This window comes from Gracilinanus agilis, chromosome 2, assembly GCF_016433145.1.
Source record: "Gracilinanus agilis isolate LMUSP501 chromosome 2, AgileGrace, whole genome shotgun sequence".
Lineage (NCBI taxonomy): Eukaryota > Metazoa > Chordata > Mammalia > Didelphimorphia > Didelphidae > Gracilinanus > Gracilinanus agilis.
Window position 1 is genome coordinate 343110190 of NC_058131.1, and position 26507 is coordinate 343136696.

Below are 26507 nucleotides of genomic sequence, written 5' to 3' on the forward strand. Positions count from 1 at the left end.
AGCTGTTATAAACAGAATTAAAGTTTTAAAAGCATGATTTGTAGGAACAGGATATTTTGCCAAGGGAACACCAAAAATCACATTAACTTGACTGATGGAAAATTCTTTAGAATTCTGGCTATTACCAAGTTTAATTAGTTTTTCTCTTTCTTTTTTCATACTAGGCTATTGTCTGATTTCTTTTGCTAAGTCAATATGAATGGGGCTTTATATCAAAACCTTATTTATCTGTTTTGATTTATTGTAGTTATTCCTTCAACTGTCTCTTTCAAATTTTTCAGATACAATAAAATGCTATTTTTCCATTCCATCCCAACCTCTTCACCATACTTCATCTTCTAATCTATAACTTTTTTCACAAACTGTTCTCTACTTTTGGAATATTTCAATAGGATAATATAGTTATTTATTAAATGTTCTCCATGCACATATGATAAGTTTCTTGTATTTCCTCTTGGGAAATACATCACATATCTTGGTGAGGTTCATAATTTCTAGGATATTTAACAGAAACCAGAACTAAAAAATGATTACCTCAGGTTAGAAAGACCGACTGAAACTAACAAGGGACTAAAAAGAGTTAAATGTAAATAAGACTAATACAATCCCAAGTTTCACTAAAAAAGGGATGTAAAACGTTTCAACGTATTCTGCACAGGGAGGATACATATGGCCATTCAGTAATAAGAATAATATTTTAAGAGAGATTACAAATTTGTAGTACATTCAGAAAAGGAAAAACGAGATATCAAGGAATTTGTAAATTGTCATAGGAGAAATTGTTGAAGGTACCTGAGATGTTTATCTTGAAGAATTACTTAGGGTGAAGATAATTACTATCCTCAAACAAAGTGAACATGCTTTGAGGAGGTAAGGGTATCCTTATTTGAAGTGACTCCAAAGGGCAAAACTAAGATGAATGGGTAGAACAAAGTCTAATTTGAGTTTAGCTTAAAGAAACTTACAATTATACCTGTCCCAGAATAGAAAAGGCTTGTTCTGTGAAACAGAGCTGTTAAAGAACTATATAGCTAGAAAATTTTTCATCTAAGGAAAAACAGTTAAGTGGGAAGAGCACAAGGTATTTCAGGGGTTCAGATAACAGAAGAGTGATTAAGGGGTGGAGTAAGAGACAAGTTGGGAAGATGGGTGCCAGTGACAGAACTGGATGAAAGGCTATGCTATATGGAAGCATCAGGAGGTAGATTATTTTGGATAGTGGTTGCCATAAGAAAGAAGAGCACAACTCTGTCTCACCCCTTGTGCCCCTGTAAGAAGCCTTGTGGCAAGACCCCATTTGCCTTATGCTAGTTCTGGCTTTATAAACTCTATCAATGAACATTCAAAATCAGACAATATGTGATCAAGGATTTTGTAAGGGATTCTTGCACTAAGAGAGCAATTATAATAAATGACTTTTCAGAGCCTTCTGATTATAATATTTTGTGATTTTATCTTCTCCTAAGATACATTTCTAATTCATTATTTTGGTCCAAAAGGCCAACCCAAAGCTGAACATCCTAAGGAAAGATTTCAGAATCAAAACAGAAATCACTCTTCCCTTCCTGTATTTCTGGTACAAAGTTTAAATGTATCTATAACCAGAATTTTGTGTGTAGTTCTGGCTGCTACATCCTAAGAAAGCAAAAGAAGGGTTGGAAAAGATTGCTAAAATTATCTAGTGATTGGTGGAGTAGGACAGACTTCATGTAAGGTCAGAATAAAAAGATTAAAACTCTTCAAACTGGAAGAATAAAGATGGACTGAGAATTAATTACAAAACTGTATGAGGTAAAATAAACAAAGATTTGTAACCAAATTGTAGTATATTAAAAACTAAAGGATATCCACTAAAATAAAAAAGATAATATGTAGAGCAAATAAATGCCACAACATGGATACTAAACTTATAAAAACCATTATGATAAGAAACCCTCAAAGAAGAAAACTACCTTAAAATACTTAGATATGTTAGGCAACAGCATATTTATATGAAAGATATCTTCCTAATCTTTAAATATTGAAGTCCTGGAATACAACACAGCCTTTCTTAAGTTCTTTGGTGTATTGTTAAGAGAGATTCCTGGGATACATAGTATCATAGATGATGTTAAAATTTCGCACCCAGGAAGGATGAAAAGTCAGCAGTGGGCATCATAAAAGTGCCTTGTATCACAAAATAAATAATCACTCTCTAGAAAAGAAAGCTTCACCAATGTTAAGACAAAAAAGTCAAAATTACTAACTTGCTAATCACACATATTTTTAAAATTTCAAAAGAATGATTAAAACAGGTCCCTGATGTAGTGGAAGCAACTTGAAGGCAGCAACTGTTTTACTTTTGTATTTGAATTTGAATCCTCAGTGCCAAGGTCAACAGTAGGAGGGCAATAAATTATCTGATTGGCAGATCCTTTGGTTATTTCTTCTTGTTTGCCTCAAGGCCTAGTGCAAAATTAAAGAATAAAGCTAAACAAATGACTAACTGTAAGATAGGAATTCAAATCAAGAACAGAAAGAAAAAAAATGAGGTCTAATTCAGTATTAAAAAAAACAGCGTTTAACACTTTATTACCAATATTGTGCAGACTTTTTTATTTTTTTTTTAAAGTGCTAATACGGGGGTAGCTAGGTAACATAGTGGGTAGAGTACCAGGCCTGGAGTCAGGAGGACCTGGGTTCAAAACTGAACTCAGGTATTTCTTAGTTTTGTGATTCTGGACACTTTAGTTAATCCCAACTAACCTTGCCTTTCTGTCTTAGAATTGTTACTAGGACAGAAAGTAAGAGTTAAAAAAAAAGAAAACAACTAACCCCCAAACTGTTATAACCAATACTTTGGTAACTCAGGGTTAATAATTGTTAAATAATGAAGATCAACTGGTTCTCTACACAAACTTTTATTTTTGAATAATGTGAGAAACAGAAGATATAGTAGACTTGGAGTCAGTAGATCAATAGCCTAGGGGCTACCATATAATAGTTTATAATGTTGGAAAAAATTGGCAGTTTCTCTTAGCCTTAGTTTCTCAAAGAGATAAAATCCCTTCTCTCTCTTTATCACAGGGTTACTATGAAGATCAATGGACATCGTAAAAGTGCCTTGTACCACAAAATAAAATTTTAAATGGGATTTATTATTAGAGGTTCCTTAGCAAACTCAAATAGTATTAAGGATAGGAAATAATCTACTCAGAAAGCCACAAAAATTGATACTCTTAAGGAAGAAAGCTTTTTATTTGCCTTTTAACACAAAGATAAATAAGATGTAGTAAATGTACTCAAGGAACTTTCACTCTATTAAAGCATACATGCACTTATTTGATATTAGTTCTGGGGATTAACCTATAATTGTTCCACATCCGAATAAGTTTATATAAGTCTTCCCAGGTTTCTCTGAATTCATCTCTTTAGAACTCATTCATAGAAGAAGGTCATGCCATAAGTCAATACCAATACCAAATACGGATGAACTATCACCAAAGAGGTAGAGAAGCTAGTCTAGCTGAAGCAGCAAGGTATGCTGAGGGAGAAACAGGAGTTGGTATGTGCATGGTAGGTCAAACCATTGCCACTACCTAGACCACCATCTTTTTTCATATCTTACTGGAGGTAGTAAAGGATTCTGTACCCAAGAATCCCAGAAATAGTACTGTTTCTCAGATCACTGAACTCTATTTCCAATTTGGTCAGAAGAGCAACCCCGCTGGAAACCGGACCTGGCAAATGCTTCTCCATAAGCTGCAGCTTCTGTGTACTCAATAGCTACAGCTATTGAAGAGTAGCCAAGGAAAGTTCTCAACAATCAAGTCTTTTGGCACTGTCAATCAATGCAGAAATTGATACTGTTTTACCAATGAAAATGATACACAAGAAGACTTGACTTTACCACTGTACCACTGGGGCTTCCCAAATGTCTTACAGTCAAATTCTCTTTGCCCTCTGTTAGAATGTGTATTCATTGAGAACATTTCTACATGTAGGCCTGGTGCCAGGCACACAGTAAGTACTTAAAAGATTTTTTTTTCATTTTTGTTTTTCATCATTTTCATTCATTTATCTGTTCATTTATTCAATAGCTTAAAATCCTAATCCCACTCCATAGCATGTTATGCCCTTCTGTGACAGTTCTTTTTTTTTTTTTTTTTAAATAACCTATACCTTCTATCTGAGAATCAGTACTACGTATTGGTTCCAATGCAAAGAGCAGTAATGGCTAGGCAATCAGGGTTAAGTGACTTGCCCAGAGTTACATAGGCAGGAAGTATCTGAAGCCACATTTGAACCCAGCTCTTCCCATCTCTAGGCCTGGCTCTCTATCTACTGAGCTAGGTAGCACCCGTAATAGTTCTTTTTCTTTAAGCATTTATCTGGGTTTCTATTTATGAATAATGTACAAAAGAAAGGGAGTAAATGGTACCTGCCTATAGCTTTTTCAGTATAGTACTCACCGTCTCTGGATGAGATAATCTTCTAGTATGTCAAGACAACGCACCATCTGGGAGAAGATGAGCACTTTATGTCCACCAGCGATGAGTTTGGGGAGCAGTTTATCAATTAACACCAATTTGCCTGCTGCCTGAATCATGGCCTGCAGCTGAAAGTCCAAAGAATCAGGACTATGTGTTTTACGGAAGTCTTCCAGAATTTTCTCTTCTGCCCCTAAAAAGGAACAGAACAAAACCATTCTTTGCACAAATCACCAGGATAAAAGAGATTGTCTGTTTCTTGGAAAAGAACAGCTCAAAAGCCAAAGGGGAAAATAAAGCAATATCTGAAGAGTTAATTTCTAGGCATTAAGTTCCAAATCCCCTGGAGCTGTGCATCTAAGTAAAATGAACAGATACAACCTAGGCAGCAGCAGGGTTAGCACCTTTCCCTACACAAGGACTCTTTTTAAGTCATTAAGAATTTTCTAGATGCCATATTCTTAAGCTTTCCTGTGAGACTGAAAAAATGCTTCACAGAAAGCTAATGAGAAATTCTATCACAACTTTTTTTTTATATCAGAAATTCTAAACCAATTAAAGCCCAAACTGAATAACATTTTAACAAGTTCTCAGAATTTTATGAAATTCTCAATTGGTAAATCTTCACTGACAATCTACCTATATAGGTGCTTTTAACATCTTTAGGACATTATCATCTCTTGGGTTTTTTTGTTGTTTTTTTTTTTTTTCCCCCCAGTAACTTTTGTGACCAAAAACTTCTTTGCCAGGAAAGATAGACAGTTTTGTATAGTAAAAAAGCACTGGGACCTGGAGTCCCAAGACCTACATTCAAATCAGAGCTTTGCCACCTCGTCCAAGGTCACATGATTACTCACAATTTGGAACATCAGTTTTCCTAATTTTTAAAATGAAGATAATAATATATGCACTACAAACTTTATTGAATTAAGAGAATCAAATGAGATAACGGATGAAAAGCACTTTGTAAACTAGAAGATACAATATAAACTTATTTCCATTGCTATGATAACAACAATAATCAGTACAATGGTGTTTAGTTGGAGAAGATAGCGATGCCAGCCATTTTTCTAGGTCATACTGAGTTTGGTTTTTGCAGTGTAGCTTGATTCTTTAGTTTGAAGTGTCATGAATTCCAAGAAGAGACATACCCAGATTCAAAGTATGAGGATACATTCCAAAACCAAATGAAAAATGACTTCTGGATTATCCATACCTCTATTCCCCTCACCCCCCCCCTTTAACATAGACAATTGAGAGCCAACTGTTCAGCTTTCTTATTCAAACTTTCACAAACTGCGTATTATGTAATCTCTCCATTGATATTCCCAGACATCTTGAAGAAATATGCCACAGATACAACCAAACACAATTTTGCTGTAATGCCATCTTGCCTAGGACATCCTTATATCTTCCTCACTGTCTAGCAAAGATTTGCCCATTAATGCCAGAGTTCACTATGTCCCAGTTCAACTTCCCACATCTAATGAGAGCTGTAACTAAAAACTGACTTGTGTACATGTACACACACCCACCTGTGAACACACTGTATACCATACTGGATCTCTGAAGCACCATCTCCAATGAAGTTAATTCTCCCTCTTTCAGCTACTCCAGTCCCATATTCTGTGGTTTTTAGGAAATGTAAAATCATGCATTGATCTTGCATACTTGAAAGCAAAGGCACAACGTCCTAACCAAAGCCAGCCTTGGCAGAACAATGCTGAAGATAAACAACTTACACATAACCACCACTCTGACCCCAGACCTAGACCACTGCTGTTTTTCCCCATTTCCACTCTGCTTCAAAGTCATCATCTACTTTCTGGGTTGTTTCTGACCCCAAACTCTCCTAGCTTCATTGTGTTTCCTATTTGCCAAGTATCTACTCTCTTCTGTTTTATTCTCTACCAGTTACTGATTCTTGGAGGCTGAAACTGATAATCCATTCAGGTCTAGATGAGTAAAAAAGAAAATGGGGCCTATGAAGTAGGGACAGAAACCATTTATTCCAAGGGAACAAGTCAGAAATACCCCAAATATTAAGAGAGCCAAAATGACAAGCACTTGTCTCCACATGCTCATATGCTCAAAAACAAAGGGCCTAAGAGGGTATACAAACAATACATTCATCAGGCCTTGAATGATTTAATTCAGACTTGTTGCTCTCAGGGGTCTATGACAAGAGTTAACCCTACCTTGCTCCCCCCTGGCTCACCATTGATCAAATAGGGGTGATTGCAGCACTTTCTCAGCTCCATCATAGTGTTGATAAGATTGGGCATGTTATGCTGATTTGCCCCCTTTGCCAGGAAGGAAAAGTTCTTCTCTAAAATGGCTCGATAATACTTTTTCTGGATATTGGTCAACTCTACTTCAATGATTGTCTCTTGTTTGGGAGCTAGGTTCTTTTCCACATCATCTTTCAGTCGCCGCAGCATCATGGGCTTCAAAATGGACTGTAACTTTTTCACCTGTCCAGAAAAATAAAGACTAGTTTACCTTTCTGAATTGGGATAAAGTGAGCATCAAGACATGTTTGTTGAACTGAATCAGTACAGGGAATAAATATATATTGAACATTAGCTAGGGAAGGGAGAAAGGATGTGCCCTTTGCACTCAGAGAATTTACCACCTACAATAAGAGAAACAGAATGGAGACACTGATGGGAGGGAGCTGGGGAACACCATTAACTGAGCACCAAGATGGAGAGCACTGTCTTTAACCTGAGATACTTCTCACCTCTGGTCAACTACACCACATACCCAACAACAATGTACCAGCTTATAATTAATTCAACAAACATACAAAGTCATTCAAAGCACAGTGTTAGGCACTAGGGATTAAAAAGACAAAGCCAAAACAGTCCATGCTTTCAAGGAGGTTTAAGCAAGAGGTTCTATTTCATGTTTCTAAAATGTGATTCCTGCTGCCAAGAAGTAACTAAACTATTTGAAGGCATACTGGGTACTTCTAGTCTTGGTCACTGAAGGGTCTCAGGAACTCTGGACCTGAGAAGGTGTTAGAGGCAATTGTAAGACCCAAAATTAGATCATGATCTCATCCCGAGTATGGGAGCAATTAAAAGCATTAAGTGGGAGAATGAGGAAAAATGAAAGCAAGTGGAAAGAACATTTTTATAACTCTCTACTTAGCTTCTTCTGTGACCTATCATAGACAAAGAATCTTAAAATAAGAAGAGATCTTAGATATTATCTATCTGAAATGGAGAAGACTTGGTAGACCACCAAATGAAGGAAAGAAACCATCTCAGAAAACAATGTAAGGACATTTACATAAAGAAAACACAAAGTAAGAGATCACTACATGTGCCTGAGTACATAGTTTCTGTGGTATGACACATTATTTAAGTTTTTAAATACTAAAATAAGATAGTCAATTGTTAAAACAATAACTGCAAGGACTAAAAAGTCTTCCTCTTATTCATTTAGGAAGAACTAAAGAGCTCTGGGTTCAGTAAGCATTAGATCAAAAGATCCAGGTATCTAGGAGGGAGGCAGAAATCCAAAAAAATACATACCTATAGTTCCTTACCCCAGGAATAAATATAGCAAGAGCTGGGAACTATAGAAGACCTGTTGCTGAGTTATAGTAACTTAAACCAGAAGTAGGTATCTCAGTCATATTATCTGGGAATACAAGGACATTGTAACTAAAAAATTCAACCCAGGCAATAATTGTACTGATGTACCTAGAACTAGAGGTACTTAGCATAACTGGACAAGGGTAGACTAATTCCTCTCTGTACCATTAACTGCCTACCAATATAATAATTTGTAACTTTAGAGTTCCTCACCATCTGCAATACTTTAAAAAAATTTTAAACCCTTACCTTCTGACTTAGTATCAATTTTAAGACTAAAACCTAGGTTAGGACTAGGGCAAATGCATTTAAATGGCTTGTCTAGGATCACACAGCTACAAAGTGTCCTAGCTCATATCTGAACCCAGGTCCTCCTGACTCAGGCTTGGTGTTCTACCCATTTTGCCATCTAGCTGCCCCTATCTTTCACAACACTTTCTAGTAGCATTCACGAATACTGGCCTAAGCAAGTTTCATACTAGTTATTATAAGGATAGACAAAAAGGAATTAAGGGAGGGTTATATTCTCATTAAAGTAGTAATAAACAAGATCTTGAAGCTCAGGGTCAAATCTGGCCTCAGATACTTCCTAGCTGTGTGATCCTGGGCAAGGCACTTAACCCCACCTGCCTAGCCCTTACCACTCTTTTTCCTTATCAATTCTAAGACAGAAGATAAGGTTTCTTGGGGAAAAAAGCCCTTGAAGTCCTTAGGTGGTAGCAATGAAGGCAAGAGCCCTTCTGTGCTATCATTTATAATGCCAATTTAAAGTAAATAATTAGTTTCCTCACTTAGAAAAAGTGAAAATAATAACTTCACAGTAAAGATGTAAAAATTAGTTTGTCATTCTTTCCAGAGAATTCTTTTGACTTCTTGAAGGAAAGGCATCTACAAGGGCCAATACTGTCTTACTTTCTTTGGGTCCTCACTTACTTGTTCCTCTGTCTTCAGATCTCCAAACTCCTCTAGGAAAGCCGTCTCTGAAGGAAATTGTGATGGCTCCAGGAAATTCAGTAAGCTAAAGAGCTCTTCCACAGAGTTCTGCAAGGGGGTTCCAGTCAGCAACACTTTATGTTCCTATACAAATTAAAACACATGAAGAGCAATTTACCATTTGAGTGATAATTTATGGTGTGTGATAATTAGATTAAATCTATACTGCCCACTTTAGATTTAATCACCAAAGGTGAAAACATCTCCATTTTTGGGTGGTCTGTGCTAGAGTAACAAATCAGAATTTACTGACTGCCTCATGGGCAGTCCTAAGAAAAGCGTCTGTTGTGATTGGACATGTAAACTGAGAGGAGGCTACAAGAAGTGATGCAAAGGAGTCCCCTTTAAAAAGAGACCTCAGTCAGCTGGGCTCAGTATTCTAGTTCTTGCTTTGATGTGGAGGAGTGCTAGACCTGGGACCCTGGGACCTTGATGAGACTGCTCTTAAATCTCTTTCTTAGAACTACACGTGGTGAGTGAAGAAGGCTGACTTCCTTAACTTCCCAGGAGGTACTAGCCTCTAGGAGGCTCCCTTGATTGGGAGAAGCCCTTGTGGGTAAAACCCTTGTTAATTGACTTTTAGGCTCTGGCCTCTGGAGCCCTGTCGGAGTAAAGCCCAGACATGAATACAAATCTCTTATTCTACCCTCTTCTCATCTCTCTACTTCCACTCTCTCCTATATATTTGTAAATAAACTTCCATAAATGTCATTTTAACCCGATGTTATTCTTAATTGCAGATTGATAATTATTCAATCCCCTGGCGACCTAACCTTTTAACATTTACCCCAATAAGAACCCCTTTTTCCCCTTTACAGGTGACAATATAATGCTGGGGCTATCTACATTCTTCATAAGCCCCTGAATTACATTTCTCTAAAAAGACATGGTATGACCAATAAGAAAATGGTTACAAAAAAATATCGTACATATGGGGCATTTTAAGCTTATCCAAAGTGCTTTCCACACAAATACCTAGTGAGGTAGGCAATCAAGTACTATAATCCTCAATTCTTGGGAGAGGAATCAAGGGCTAAAGTGACTTAGTTAAGGTCATAAGAATTGGTGGTAGAGTTGTGACTCAAACTTGGGTCTTCTGATTCCAAGTTCAGTTATATTTCCACTATATACCATATTGATTCTATTCAAATGGCAATTTTTTCAGTGTAAAAAACATAAAACCAAAATGAAGTTAAAATAGTATTCTTGGCTTAGTTCCTATCAGAAACCCCACTGTCACCATTTCTCTACTACTCCCACAGTTCTTAGACTAGAGACCTCAAGTAATCATTGAATGCTCTCAGACTTCTAAGCAGCAAATTCTCACCAAAGCCATGAGCTTCAATCCCTCCAGAAGTTTGCAATTCCTGTTTTTCAGTCTGTGGGCTTCGTCGATGATCACACAACTCCAGTGAATTTTCTTTAGTTCAGGGCAGTCAGCCAAAATCATCTCAAATGTTGTAATTACAACATGGAATTTGAAGACTCCAGAGAGAGGGTTGCCCTGAGAATGACAAAAAGAAAAAATGGTTATAGGAACCTATCAATGGGTATTGTTGAACTTCAGAGTAAAAGAAATTCTAATCTGAATCCTGGAAGAATCAACAGAACATTATTAATAAAGGCAAGTCAAAATGTACTGTTGTATATATGTATACAAAGGAAACTAATAGGGAACACGGTACCCTCACCATATGAAATAAATACTTCAAAAATACATTATTTTATTGCCATCTCTCTAGTACCTTCATAGATATTAATAGTTCGATGAGTTGTGATGGCTCCAAACTTTTCACATGGTGGCCCACCTTTTAAAGATGAGTCTTTCTGGACTAAGACTGGTTATTGGAGAACAGACACACAGACTATCCAACTGGCCTATAAGTAAAGCTTCTTCCCCTTGAAAGAACATGACAGACTTGTGTTCTAGTGGCACATTTCCTAAGAACCTGAGCTACCCACATACAATGACTGTAAAACACATACACTATAACAAAATTGTAGCTGAGGTTTCACTAAACTAACTGCACAGATCCAAAAGCAAGAGTGACAGAGAGAGACTTTCCATTTCTAGTGCTACAAAGATGAGAAGTACATTAGAGCAATTATTGAACTGCCACATTTATAAGAGATGACCCATGCCTACTCATTCCCAAAACATTCCTTAGAAAAAACTATTTCAAAGCATGTATTGAATGAATATGAATGGAAATCATGATTCAGGGACCTCTATCACACCTGAAGTACATATTTTATTCACAGTGCTTCACAGTGATAAAAAGTGAAGATGTGAACTCACTCAGAGCAAGGACAGGACAGTAATCAGGCCTTAGCCATTTAGTCAGTCCAAATCCTTGAAGTCACTATTAAAGAGGCAGAGCTGACTTAGTATGGCCTTGATTCTGTACTTCTTCCATGTGTCACTTCTTGCCAGCTTCTGAACTCCTTAAAAAAAAACAACAGACTTACTCTGGCTAAATAGTATAACCCTAATGACAACTCAAATTGTACAAGTCATAAGAATTCCAACTGGTAACACCCCTGTAATGTAAAATGACTTGCCTTGGTATAGTATTTCTTTCTATTTATTTATCATTTTTAAAACTATACCTTCTATCTCAGTATCAGTTCTATGACAGAAAACTGATAAGAGCTAGGCAATAGGAGTTAAGTGATTTGCCAAGGGTCACACAGCTGGGGAGTGTCTGAAGCTACATTTGAACACAGAGCCTTTTGTTTCTAGGCCTGGCTCTCAATCCATTGAATAATTTGGTTGCCCCTTCTCCACTTGGTTCTTAAAAATATTTTATTTCCAGTTCTCTTTCTGGGATTTTTACTGCCTCTCCCAAAACTACTATTTTGCTTATAGTCTACATAGCATAGACAAAAATTCAAATTAAAAAAATAATTTAAAAGTAGTTTCAAAAGCCAGCCTGGAAGTCAGGCATCGAGGTCTTTGAACTATCATGGAGTGCGGAAAGAATGCTCTAGCCTTGAATATCATTAGTAATAATAATACAACACCAGAAATGAAGATGAAAACAATGATCTCTAAAAAAAGAGAAGTCAGTGACTGAAGACAAAGAAAAACTAAATGTCATTATGTTGGATGGGAAAACATTTGCTGGGAAGACTGTACCTTATAGGTTATTACTAAACAGCTGCTATATCTTTGCAATTTATGCTAACTTTACCTGGGCATCCCTGTAGAGCATCTCATATTGCTGGATCATCTGTCTGCTAATCTGGCTGCCATGATACACAATGGCATTCATCTCTGTCCAAGTCCGGAATTCTCGCTCCCAGTTAGTAATGGTGGACAGGGGAGCAATGATGAGGAAGGGACCATGGATTCCCATCAGGAATATTTCTGAGAGAAATGTAATGGACTGAATGGTTTTCCCCAAGCCCATCTCATCAGCCAAAATACAGTTTTTTCTGAAGGAAACAAAACATGTTTTATTACCAATACAGCCAAGAGAAAGTTATACTTTATTTGAGGAGGTCGAAAGGCAATAATGTGCAAAGCTTTTGGAATGGGGTAAAATCCCCCACTAACCATGAGAAAAGTAAAACAGAACAGCATTATTCTAGTATTTACCCTTTGGAGGCAAATACTTCCTTAAAAAATGACAACCTTTTGGAAGATTCTAAATAAGCAGCAAAAAAGCTTTTGTTATGAGTCTGAGGATTTGATCCTACCACGCAAGAAATAGCTTTTGGAAGAGATTGTCAGCCACAAAAGAGAATCTTTTCTACTTTTCTACCTCAGAGCCTTTCTATAAATTAATAGTAACTCATTAAGCTGAGAAAACTGTATAGTGTTTCACAGTTTATTAAGCAAATTTACACCTTGAGACCTCTCTGTGAGGGAACTTATAAATAAGGATATGAACACAAAAAAAGGTTAACTTAATTATTCAAGGTGACAAGCCTAGTGGACCCTTTAGTGTGACAAGCCTAGTGGACCCTTTAGTGTTATTCTACTTCAGAAGAAAAGAGGGCCTAAATTGAGATTTAAGAAGAGGCAATCAGCTTGGAGAATTTCAAGGATCATTTTCTATTGCAATTCTTTGAAATGATCTTCAATCTTAAGCAATTCAGAAAATCATAAATCATATAAAGGCAATGGTTTGTGAAAGATTCCTCCATACCACCGAAATGCCATATGATAACAAAATAAATTTGAATATACACCACAGAGACTAGAATGGTTACCCTAAAAATTATTTTTTGTTAGTTTTCTTCTTACATTCATTTGACAACCATTTAATCAAATACTTACTATGTACAAAGGCCAGTGTGTTAAGTGTTCGAGAAGAAAACTTTTTGCTACTCATTTCCATCTAATACTTTCAATTCCAAGCTAGTCAGACTAATGATTCTAGGTCAGTCGTTCCTCTGATTATATATACATTTTGAAAAGGCACAGCTCAGGGAGATGGCACACGTGCTCTGGCTCCTCACCTATTATACCAGTTAAAAAGGAGCCAGTTCATCCCCTCAAGCTGGTACTCTCGAAGTTGGTTATTGTTCTTGTATTCCCGAGACTTCTCAAGTTTCTGCCATGAATCTGAAGCTGGACGCTCCTAATAAACAAAGCAGAGAGCAAAATACGTGGAAAGACAATGCTTTATGGGAGTTTCACATATAGGGGTACAGATATAAGAAAAGAGTGAGAGAAAAGAAAATCTCAACATTTCTTTGGAGTTTGAAAATTAGTTAAGAAGGATTCTAGCCCTTAGCTGCTTCCCTGTCCTCAAAACAATGCTGAGATTATTTTAACACTGGATGTGTTATGTTATATTCATTTTTTTGGTGAGTGTATGTATATATAGGGAAGAAGGACAGTTTGATTTTATCAGGTTAGGAAGCACTCTGTGAAATTTCATCTACCAATACAGATTGGTACCCTCTTTACAATTTATTATGACAAGTGCTGTGACATAAGGGCAGTACATATAAAGAGCAGGATTTGACTCCTAGAAGCCAGGTATTGCTCACAAACCAACTCTCTATTACACCATGCAGCCTCCCTTTATGTATATAAACTTTCAAAATTAACTTATTACTTTTCTAATTTTAATTTTTTTCCCCGGGGCGAACGATGACTTCTCCACTTGCTTCTATTTTCATAGTCTGTTCTGCCTACTTGGGGGTGGTTTCCTTCTTTGTGCACTATTCATCAATTCAACAGCTTAGGGAAAAATGCTACATATGCTGAGCCTGCTTGACGAGTCTGCCAAATTAAATCCAAATGGAGTCCTTTTCTTGGTTTAAGCTAATATACAAATGAGTACATATTATAAACCCCAGAGATAGATTCCCAATATGTAGTTAATTCAAGACAATCTGAAGGGCTGAATTTTAAGAGATTATGAACATTTTGCAGACTTGCTTAATGGAAATGAGATGTGATAAAACTGATGTTTAAGTTAATAGGAGCATCACCTCTCTGTCAACAGAAATTCCTTAAATTAGAAAAGAAGAAATGTTATTTAAAGAAGGACACATTCTAAGTAAGACTCAACAGAAAAATAAGTGCAAAGGTTACAGGGAATTGTAGAGTAAGTAATGAGGGGATTACTTGATATTCATTATAAAGAAAGATTGACCTTATTTCCTTTTTTTTGGCACAGTTAACTAAGTCTGCTACATAAAGAGGAATGCCACAGACAAATAATATCACATAATGTCAGCAAAGTATTCAACAAAGCTCCTATGATATTTTGTTGATTAAACTGAGAAACAGAAACAATGAGAGTATGATTTAGGTGGCTTTTCAACTAGTTTAACAAACATTCTTAAAGATATTGAACACTGGGGGCAGCTGGGTAGCTCAGTGGAGTGAGAGTCAGGCCTAGAGACAGGAGGTCCTAGGTTCAAACCTGGCCTCAGCCACTTCCCAGCTGTGTGACCCTGGGCAAGTCACTTGACCCCCATTGCCCACCCTTACCACTCTTCCACCTATAAGACAATACACCAAAAATTAAGGGTTAAAGAAAAAAAAAAAGATGACAAAAAAAACACTGGGTCAATGGCAAAATGGAGGAAAGTGATTAATCTAGGTCAGTGATGGGCAAACTACTGCCTGTGGGCCAGATTGGGGGGTGGGGCGGCTCCCTGAAATGTTCTATTGGGCTGTGGGACATTATTCCTAATCTGACGAATACAATGAGTAGGATACAATATAATGTAACTTCGAAAGATTTGCCTTAGAAACAGAAGAGCATTTCCTTTCCTTTGGCCCCCTCCTTAAAAAGTTTGCCCATGGGGGCAGCTGGGTAGCTCAGTGGATTGAGAGCCAGGCCTAGAGATGGGAGGTCCTAGGTTCAAATCTGACCTCAGACACTTCCCAGCTATGTGACCTTGGGCAAGTCACTTGACCACCATTGCCTACCCTTACCACTCTTCCACCAAGGAACTAATACACAGAAGTTAAGGGTTTAAAAATATAAAAACAAAACAAAACAAAACAAAAAGTTTGCCCATCACTGGTCTAGGTGGTAACCATGACACATGGCCATGGACTTGGCTCTATCCTGTCAATTAATTAGATGAAAACATTAAAAAAGGATTGCTTATAAGATTATAATAATGCAATGATTTATGGTACATATAATATAATAGATCAAAGAATCAAGATGCAAAATGGCTTCAGTGGTCTAGAAAATTGAGCTTAAGCTCCTAAAAAAGAAATGTGGCAGAGATTAATGTAAAGTCTTACTTTAAATTTTTTTAAAAATCAATTCTGCAAGATGGAAGATTGGAATCATTATGTTTTGAAATCAGAAGATTTCTTTCTCCCAATATTTCAAAGGCTGTCATAAGAGGAATTATTCATTTAACATAGGTCTACAGTACATTATTTGGGACCAAAAGGTAGAATTTACAGGGAAGTAGACATTATCTTGAATAATTCAACGAGCATTTACAAAGTACTCACTAAATATCAGAATTTTAGTGCTGGTACAGCCTTAGAAATGGAATTCCACTGCCTCATTTTAAAGAGGAAAAAATAAAAGCTGAAAAAGACATCAAATTATTGTTCAAAGTTTGTACAACTCCAAACACACTTAACACAAGCAATTTACAATAACCATGATCGTCTTGACTCCTGGAGAGCTAGCTGCTGATAAAAAAAAAAAAATCTAAAACAAAACTCAGAAGGTATGGTAATGCTAACCCATGAATTTTTATAACATACCTTTTACATGTGAAGATCACAAACAGATGCCAATTATGGTTAAAAAACTAACTAGAACATTAAAGCTTATGCTCTAGAAATTCCTAAGCCACATTTCAAAAACATTTGTTTGATTGAAGAGCCTAAGGCCCAAACCTAGAGGAAAATATCTGACTGCAAGTAGAACATATTGCAAAATCTGAAACTTTTGTATGTTTGTTTCAGTTAAGGGTTCTTCACAAAAGATGAGTGAATTCTAGGAGACTGCGGCATTTGATAACAGTCCTGCAAATTGCCACAGGAGAACTCAGAATCTTAAAGCTGGAAGAGATGGTCGAGGTCACTGAGGACGAACTTCTATTTTATGTTTCTGAATCCCTGGCTTGAGGACAACTCCTCTTCCTGAGAACAGCTCACATGAAAAAGATATGAGGGTTTTGGTTGACTAGAAATTCAATATGATCCAAATTAATTTAGCTGCTAAAAAGGCTAACACAGTAGTAGGCTGAATTACTAGAAATAGTAAAGTAAGAACCAATAACAATAGTTTATATTTATAAACTACTTTAGTTTTTACAAAGCATTTTATGTATACTATTTAAAAAATAGTATCAGTTCCATCATACTTTATGTAGATAAGTCTACAAAAAAATGTTCAAATTCTGGGTGCTCTATTTTAAGAAACACACAAAAAAAACTAGACTGTACCCAAAAAGAAATGACTAGGTTGTGAGGGAACTAGAAACTAGGTCTTACAATGAACTTTATAAGGAACTGGGAGATGCAGGCTTAGAAAGAAGTCCTTGTGAGATAAGAATTCCTATCTTCGAATTCTTAAAAGTCTCTTTCAAATAGATGGTGGATTACTCATTTTGTTTATGGTCTTCTAGAAAACAGAATTAGGTCTGAGAGAATTTAAAGTACAGAAGATATTACCTTCTTGAAAATGGGAAAGATGAGAATAGATTAGAAGAAATGGTAAATGAGATGAAAGAGAAGTCAAGGGGCATGTTTGGCATATTTTATTTATGGCTATTTTTGCAATATATTATGGTATTTCTGAGATGGTTTCTAAAATTATAAACCTGGTCTATTCTGATTTCCAAGAGCAGGGCAAAGGAAAAAAGTAGAGCAGGGTGAAGGGAACAAGAGTATTAAGAGAAATAATAACAACAATAACAACAGTAATAATATCTAGCATTTATAAAGCCTCTACCACTGAGTTAAGTGGTACAAATATCTCCTCATTTGATCCTCACAATAACTCTGGAAAGTTGGTGCTATTATTATCCTTATTTTACAGATGAAGAAACTGGGGCAAAAAGAAATTATGTGATTTGTCCAAGGTTATACCAGCTAATAAGTGTCTGAGGCCTAATTTGAACTCAAGTCTTCCTGACTCCAGGAATAGCACACTATCCATTAAGCTACGTAGTTGCCTGATGAAAAGCTTTTTGAATAGAGTAAGAAAAGATAATTCTAGAATATTGAGAGAGAAAGAGGAGGAAGTGAAGGAAATATCATTAGCCAAGGCAATTGGTAACTTGCTGATTTAACCCATTTATTTTGCCCTATTTTGACAACAATATTTAAAACTACAAAAATTAGTAAAATACTGCCAAAATTGAATGCAAAAAAAAAAAAAAAAACTAGACAAAAATTTCATGAGTAGAAATGGTAGGTTCAATAGTGTTGCAGGAAAAGTACAAAAATGCAAGACTATAAGAATGGCCATGGGACTCAGACACATGGTCCACCTGAAAAAGAAAAAAAACTACTTTGTGTATATAACAGTAGGACCTGGCACCAAATGGCAAAACAGAATAAAACAAAAATTAAGAGGCAAGATAGAGAATTTTGCAGAAGTCAGTGGCACTTTACAAGTATGTACTTCAGCAAATGAAGAGAAATAAGACCTGGAATGCTGTCAGATTTGGGGAACAACATAGAAGACCTATTTCCTGAGCAGGGGCTTAGTCAGCAGGACAGAAGGATGGTGAAGTGGGGATTGATCCAGGGTGGCACTTACAAGCAAGATTTCTCAGAAATCTGAAGAAGGAAAATGGCTAGGTTCGGGTACTTAGAAACAAAGGTTTCCTCAGTTAAACTTATGCTAAGTTGGAAAAGAAAGGACCATATGTAGGCAACTGACTACTTGCATATAATTTGTGATTTTCTAAATGTTCATGTCTGCAATAAAGCAACTTTGATGATACAAAAGAGAAACTATCAATGAACTCTTTTTAAGTGTCTAATGTGTCCATAGAACTATGCTAACTAAATAAGCCAAAGTCCTACTCCTCCCAGGGTCATTTACAATCTATGTGTTAAATACTTCTGGGGAAGGGAATGTATGAGAAAGGAAGATTCATTAACTTATGGTGACTGCAGAAATGTCAATCAAAGAAAGCAAGGTGTGATCAAACTTTTCCCTTCAATATATTACATAGCACAGGATGCTTGTTTGATGGCAAGATATACATACATTTTATTGCCCTAATTTTTCCATATTTATCACACTATCTGATGTGTGCCAAAGCATTTACCCTTTCTCCTAAATCAGGGGTTCTTAATTTAAAGGACATGAACTTCTTTTTAAAAAAAAGATTTTCATAATTAGTTCACATTTTCATATTTCCTTTGCAATCCCATGTACTGTATTTTATGTATTTAAAAAATGATTATGAGGATTCCAAAGGTCTCTTCAGTCTGCTTAAGGGGAGAGGGGTCCATGGCACAAACATTAAGAAGCACAGTTCTAAATGGACTCTTATTTGATTGTGCTCTATGAGATTCTGAATGTATGGAAATAAATTATAAAACAGATTCTGTCTTCTTTGGAAGGTAAAGATAACAGAAGAAACATATTCATCACTAGCAAAGCATATATACTCCATGATTTAGAAATCATCTATTGCTCATTTCCTCATGTATTCAGGGAAAAAGGGACATGGATTATTATTTTTTTAATATTCAGAATCTCTTAACTTCTAAAGGTAGGAGGTAAAATAGAGAAACAGTTTTGGGTTGAGGAATAAATTATTTTTGTGAATAATGGTTAAATGCCTATTTTCAATGACAAACTTTGACATGAAAACCAGAAGGGGTTAAGGCTACTTATTTAGTGCCATCCAGCAGACAGATCTATTTTGCAGCAATTATATCTCTATTTTCCAAAAGGTCAAGGTAAGATGGAGTTTGTGAGGATGGGAGAGTATCTAAAATATGGCAATGTTAATTGTGTCACTTCATTTGAGAGCAAGACTTTGCCATGCAAGTCAATAATCAATCTTAACATTTTCCTAAAGGCATAGTTATTCCTAAAAGTATAAGTGAGAATGTGGTGACTATGGCTTTTCTGAATCGTGGACTTCACACAATCACCATTAATAAAAAATTCTTTTTAACTAAAAATATCTGGGACAGAATTAAACTATTCAGTATAAATCTGGTATTAAGTAACATTCCAATTAAGGGCTGTCATACTGTAGCAAATAAAGTATAATATAATACATCATTATTTACTCAGATGACATGACTGAACTTAATACTAGAGAATACATAGCATGGCAAGGCACTTTCTAAAAGGATCTTGCAAAATTCATAATTATGGTTATTTGGATTCAATGAAAAAACAATGTGTTCCACAAATAATGTCTTCAAAGACAGGGCATTAAATTCTTCGGCTCTGCTTATAATAACTTCTCCATTTTTATCCTAGCAAAGATAAGATCCTTTAGTAACTTAAGATTCTCCCTTTCTAAGCTATAAATCAATTCAGTAAGCATTGAAAAAAATAATACAGTCCCTGCTTTTGGGAAGTTTACATTTTACTGAGGGGAACAAGATACATACAGATAAAGAAATATAAACTAAGTATAAAGCCAGTTGGGGAGGGGTAGGTGAGGTGAAGCAGAAAACATTAACAACTAGGATGATGAGAAAAGGCTTAGTGAATAAGGTGGAACTTGAAATGAACCTGATAGGATCCAGTGACTCCAGAAAGCTTCCAAAAGAAGTGAGAAAGGAGAGTATTCTAGATATGGGAAACAAAACGAACAATGACTTGGGAGTCAGAATGCCTTTTTTGGCCAATTTAGCTAGAATATAGAGTGTTTGAAGGGAACAATATGAAATCAATATGGAAAAGTAGGGTGGAGTTAGTGTGAAAAGTGTTAATGTTAACAAAAAGACTTATTTTAGACTATGAAAAAGAGAGCGCCACTAAGGCTTCTTGAGCAGGAATGACAAGATCATAACAGTATTTTAGGAATAACAATCTAGCAAATGATGGAAGGAATCAGGGAAACCAATCAAGGAGCTACTTTATTACTACTGTCACACTGTCTTTTCCTTTCAAATTTGTGTTATCTGGATTTTATGAAATGATCATTGATATATGTCTTAGGGAGGGGCCAACAAAAAGCAAGGCTAAGGGAGTCTCCTGATGGAGAGGGAAAAGTGATACTGAAATATATGTGTGTGTATGTGTGTGTGCAAAAAAGACTTAGGAAAGAAGGAAATAGCATTTGGATTTGGCTTTCAAATGGGTGAAGAGGCATGGCAGGGCACAGCACTTGAGGCAAAGGAAAAATGCAAGCAAAAAATGATGGGAGATGGAATGGAAAAGTGTGGGTCTTGACTACCAGACATACCAGACATTCTCTTCCCAGTGCATTGTCATTACTGATATCACTTGTTTCCCTTCCTTACTGAAAGAAAAAAGTCCTTGTTTATTTCTTCTTCTTTTTCCTCTCTCCCTCCTTTTTCTTCCTCTCTTTCTTCCTTTCTTTCTGGAGCCAATTTTTATTGGAAGACTTTAATCCACACTATTTCTTGCCCATTAGTTTCATTTTTTCACAAAGTTTCTTTTAGATTAAAGTATCATTCTTACTAGGATGGCAACATTTTTTTTTTAAATGCCTGATTTAACTTTTTGTTTCCAGCTCCAAGAGCCATCTCTCACCTAATGTTATTGACTTGTAGAAGCAGAAAGCAACTTTGACTGACCCCCACTCTCTATATTACATGACTGAGAACCTAGTAATGATATTATGAAAAAAAGCTGGATCTCAGGTGACCAAAATCTGGGCAATAATAGCTTAAACTGGACTTTACAGAGACATAAGACTAAAATAGTGCTAGATCTAGCTGGGGTTACTGACAGTGTAATAGATTTGAAACTTGACACTCAATCATTAGACAGACCCCTGAAGTTTATGGTCATAATAAGGTGGGGATAGAAAAAAGGAGTATCTGGTTTCAGGAAGAACAGTAGAAAATCAAACAACATGTAGGAAAAGAGGCTGAGAAGGAATAATTCCTTCCCCCATAGGAATACCTTTAACTCCAATTTACTATATCACTAAATATAAAAACTATCACATGAATATGAATGTTTCTACCCTCAACAAAAATTCATTGTCTACAGCTGGGAAAGAATGATCTATTCTCCCCAGAGGCAAAGAGCAATGGAAAAGTACTGAGACTTAAGGCAAAGTTTGGCATGACCACAACTGATCAGAGATGGGCCCTAGGAATCCAAGAGCTAAGATTTCCTGACACCCTGCCTTCAAGTGATTAGAAAAATATAGGAACTAATAGAATAATGACCTCTAATTTGAAGGGGGAAAAATCTCAAAGAATTATTTTTTCTTGCACTTTTAATCTTTATATTCCTTAAGTTACTAGGCATAGGAATTAATTATTAATTGCTTCCTTTGTAAATTGGTCTTCTAAGGCAAGACCAGGACCCTTAAAAGTGAACTGACTATAAAATCACTTAATATCTCTGTGAAATTTAAAAACCCAAGCAAAAACAAAAATATTTAAACAGGACACTCTTAAAGAGTTTTTTTTGGTGAAATTCAGTTACAAAAATGCTGCTAGAGCACTTTATGTGGATGTCTGTACTTTATTTGGAATATTTCCTCTGAAATGAAATTCAAAAACTTCAGTAGAGTATTGCTGCTTTTAAGTTAGGGAAAAAATATAAAAGGGAAGAATTAACTCATTTGATAGATGAGGGAAAGAGTGGCATGATTAATAGCAATGTGAGAAGAAAAAAAGGCAATTTCAAAAAAAATGGGGAGGAGTTTTACTTTTGCTAAATATGTTTGATGAAGAACTAGGAAAAAGAGTTGGTTTGGTAGTCTGAAGCTAGATAGAAAAAAAAAAGTTTTCCAGTTAAACAGCTGCACATCCATCCATAGGTACCCATACCCATCTTGCACTGGTAGATATAAATGATTACTTTTTTATATTTCATGATCAATAAGTCCAAGTGCTTATTAAATATATTCATTAAAGGACTTAAGTGAAAAACAGAGGCATATTACCACATGTTTAATTTCAGGAAGAATTTGAAGAGATTCAAATTCTTTCACTTTAGCTGGATCAACATCTTCTTCCAATTCCCAGGTGCTTTCTTCATATGGCAGGGAACACCACTTCACTAAATAATGAGTCACCTCCTGATTGGGAGCAAAGAGGAGAGAAGAGAAATCCAAGTCACTTACCACAAGAACACAGGGACTAGGACTGGTCCTACCTTGGCCAGGTATTTGAAAATCACTGCAATTAGATAACAGATGTGTGGAATTCAAAGAAGGGTTATAAAATTAACCTTGATGGAATAAGTACCACCCAAACACACAGCAGGAATGAAAGAGACTGCAGGGTGCAGAAGCACTTACTTCCCCTGTATCGGAGTCCTTAGTGTGGGCCACTTCTAAAATACGATCAACTTCTACATAGTCTGGATTGAACAAATCTTCATCAGGCTAATGCAAACAGAAGAAGGCAGTTAAGAAAGAGTTCCCCTATACCCAGTGTTTTTTCAAAATGCCATTAGACCCTGGGTCCAAAAAAGCCTATCTATTTGCGTATATAGATCTATTATCTTTTTTCAAGATCTACCATATTACAATTCAGGACCTTTCATCTTTAATATTAAAAGTTCCAAGAAAAATTTTGCTCAAGTTGTTTTATCTAGGACTCTAAACAGCACCATGTATATGTAAGAAGGGTTCCTTATATTTCCGCCTAAACCTCTATGATTCCCTCTATAGAATTCTTGACAGGATAGGATAGGATACAGATTTAGAGGTGGAAGGGCACTCAAATGCCATCTGGTCTAATTTCTTCAGGTTTCAGATGAGATACTAAAAAGATGAAATGACTTGCCCAAGGGCAAGAGGAACACTCAATTTCTGCCTAAACATTTTCAGTAGATAAGAGATCACTACCCAAATGAGGAACATTAAAAAAAAAAAAAGATGATTATATTTAGCCAGTATTGGCAAACAAACAAAAGCACTGTTACAGAAAAACAGAATGTGATCTGTATAAATAAGCCCATGTCTCCAATTCTTCCACTTCTTTTAAAAATTAAGTCATAAATTCTACACAGTTTCAAAAGTTTCCTTAACTTTCTTCTGTTAACTTTTTTAAAAAATGCTACAATGATCCACTTTTCTTTCTTTTCTTTTGGTTTTGGCACCATTATCATTGATATCACTGGTCTCCCCACACCAAATCCCACCTTCCCACCCAAACAAAACAAAGCAAAATAACCCTTGTACAAAATAAGCAGAGTTAAAACAAAACAAATCCACACACTAGCCACATCCAAAAATGTATGTCTCAACCTGCTCCTTGAGTTCTCCACCTCTTTGTCAGGCTGGAAGTGGTAAGCCTCTGCATTGGACTTCTCAGAGATCTTAAGTTTTTACATTTTATTTTTTCTTTACAATATTTTAGTTAGTGTATAATTTTTTTCTCCTGATTCTGCTCACTTTACTGCATTAGCAACAAGGCTTTTCAATATTTCACCAAAGCTCATCAAAATTGTATGTTTTATTTCCTTTAAAATTTTAAAAATCACAAAGTGAACTGAAGTATTTGCATAAAAATTTTCTCCAATTTGACAGCAATAGACTTCATGATTAATTTAGAAACAATGTGACTTTTTTAATGAAGGAGCTTGCAAACTATTCTTATTTTAGTTATCGATCTGTCTGCTATAAAATTCCTAAGAACTGTCCCATTGGGCTTTCACACTTTCCTTAGTAATGTCCAATGCCATCTAACTTTATGTGGCTACAGATTCATTTAAAATACACTGTTGGATTATTGTTTTTCTTTAGCATTAATCTTTACTAATTATATGATAAAATATCAGATTTAACAATTTAAGAGAAACAGTAGATTTACAGAGGACCTCAACTTCAATTAATAAATCACTCTTAAACCCCTAAGCCAGATTTTCAAAACTCAGAGAAGAACTGAGGCCACAGTAATTATTAAATGTCATTTTACCTCAGTAAAAATGTGCTTCATTTGTGCTTGCTTATTTCTGAAGCGCTTTATCTTCTGAGAGATCCGAGGGTCTTTTTCCAGCTCTTCCATTGTTGCCCATTTACAGTGCAAGTAGGAACTGCCCAAAGATATAAGAATGTTTAATCCAGGAATAGCTACATAAATTTGTTATTTAACTGTTTAAAAATCAAATGATTTAACATAAAGGCAAATGATTAATGTTGTCTAAGATGAGAGTTCAGTTTCTGATGCAAAGATTCTCTATTGGCAATGCATCAACTTTGTGATTTATGACATTTGTACATGTGCCTTTAAGGGGTTTGCCCTTAAGGAGAGGGAAAAGCCAGGGACAGGTTATAAGTAGTTATATCCACATAAGAACTGACATTAACAGGCCAATGGAAGGTACAGACTTTAATGTACATCACTGAGAGCAAGAGAGAAGCAGAAAAAAATGAAAAGAGAAGAGGAAGAGCAAGAAGGGAAGAAAGATTATTCTTCAGCAAAACTCAGAGATAAAATCCTAAAAACCATCCTAAAATTACATAAAATCAGTCAACATAGGAAATTTGGTTAAAAAATGGGGGAAAGCATTACTTTTTAATGTGAAAGAAATGCAATGGAAAAAATTAAAAACTATAAAAAAGTGAATACATACAAGTTCCTGTACTTGACGTAGAATAGCTCCATGTCAAATGGAAGTTCCCCAGGGTGAACCTGTAGCCAACAAGCAAATCATCAGTTCTGTCCCTATGGAAGGTCTTACACTGCATAAGTAACTCATGTGCCAAAGGAAAATACATACATTTCTGTCAAGGATTACTTATGAAAAGTTTCACTTTCACAGTCCTTTTACTTTTACTTCTTGCTGACAACTAAAGATCAAATTTCACATAAGTAAAACACACCTAAAAACACATGAATTGAGGCCCTGTATTTCTGTGATCTTGCAAGGTTTAAGCTAGGACTGGTTTCATCTTATTCCTCTGACCATACAGCTAGAACAGATGTTTATGATAAACCTTGAGTAAAAGGGAATACTTGTATAGCAACATCCCATATAACAATGGCCCAATCAATATTATTTTCCAATAGTATCATATAAGCCATGACTCCAAGCCCAATCCAATTCTATAAACCCTGACCGTAATGCCATACGGCTGACTTCCCATTGTTCCAATGAATTAACTAATGTAGACCTAAGTAGATACCCTTGTGCCTAATATTAAATAAAGTATGTCTCCATTTATATTTTTCTTATGATAGTTCAATAAATTACCTCTGGCATTCAGGCTTAAAAAAATAAAATTTACTTCCTTCTCTCAATTTCTCCTCTCTACCACCTCCCTCCCCATCACCCTCAAATTTGTGCACATTTTCAGGTGGCCAAATAAGATGAAAATTACAGTTCATAAACAACTGACCTCCTTCTGCACCATCTTGGATGCCAGAATCTTCTCAATGATATTAGCATCATCTTCTGGAGGTTCCTAAAGATAAGGGTTAAAATAATGGTAATTATTACATTGATACCAAAGAAGAATTTATAAGAAGTACCATAACTGAAACTATTTGATCCACAAGTTTTCTGGTCTCAGTAACCATTACCACATAGTGTGAACGACTATTATGAAATAACCTTTTATGACAGATGTTTATGATTACAGTGGAGGAATTTTAGTACTGCATAAGAAGATGATGGAACCCAAAGGAGAACAGACAATACAAGGGACCACCATAAAGGGAAAAAAAATCCTAGTTAATAATACAAAATGTTAGAAAACTTCTGTGGTACTAATGGGAGCAGAGTACTCTAAAAACATGAGCTACAGCTCATATTTATATACTCTAGCACCTTATAACTTAAAAAGAGTTTTCCTCATAGTAATCCCATGAGATAGGTAATATAAACCCCATTTTACAGTCAAATAAAAG

The 26507-nt window shown here is 35.8% G+C and overlaps 1 protein-coding gene across 2 annotated transcripts in view; it reads right to left on the minus strand.

Annotated features, from left to right (window-relative positions):
• Positions 1-26507, minus strand: part of CHD6 (chromodomain helicase DNA binding protein 6) — a 118949-nt gene that overhangs the window by 65727 nt on the left and 26715 nt on the right. For both annotated transcript variants that reach the window (XM_044664329.1, XM_044664330.1), the window contains exons 5-15: positions 25997-26062; positions 25231-25289; positions 24573-24690; positions 22949-23035; positions 22592-22726; positions 13535-13656; positions 12262-12505; positions 10395-10571; positions 9008-9151; positions 6688-6943; positions 4452-4662 (exon numbers count right to left, since the gene is read on the minus strand). In XM_044664329.1, the coding sequence (XP_044520264.1) occupies positions 4452-4662; positions 6688-6943; positions 9008-9151; positions 10395-10571; positions 12262-12505; positions 13535-13656; positions 22592-22726; positions 22949-23035; positions 24573-24690; positions 25231-25289; positions 25997-26062 (1619 nt within the window). The remainder of the gene's footprint in view (positions 1-4451; positions 4663-6687; positions 6944-9007; positions 9152-10394; positions 10572-12261; positions 12506-13534; positions 13657-22591; positions 22727-22948; positions 23036-24572; positions 24691-25230; positions 25290-25996; positions 26063-26507) is intronic.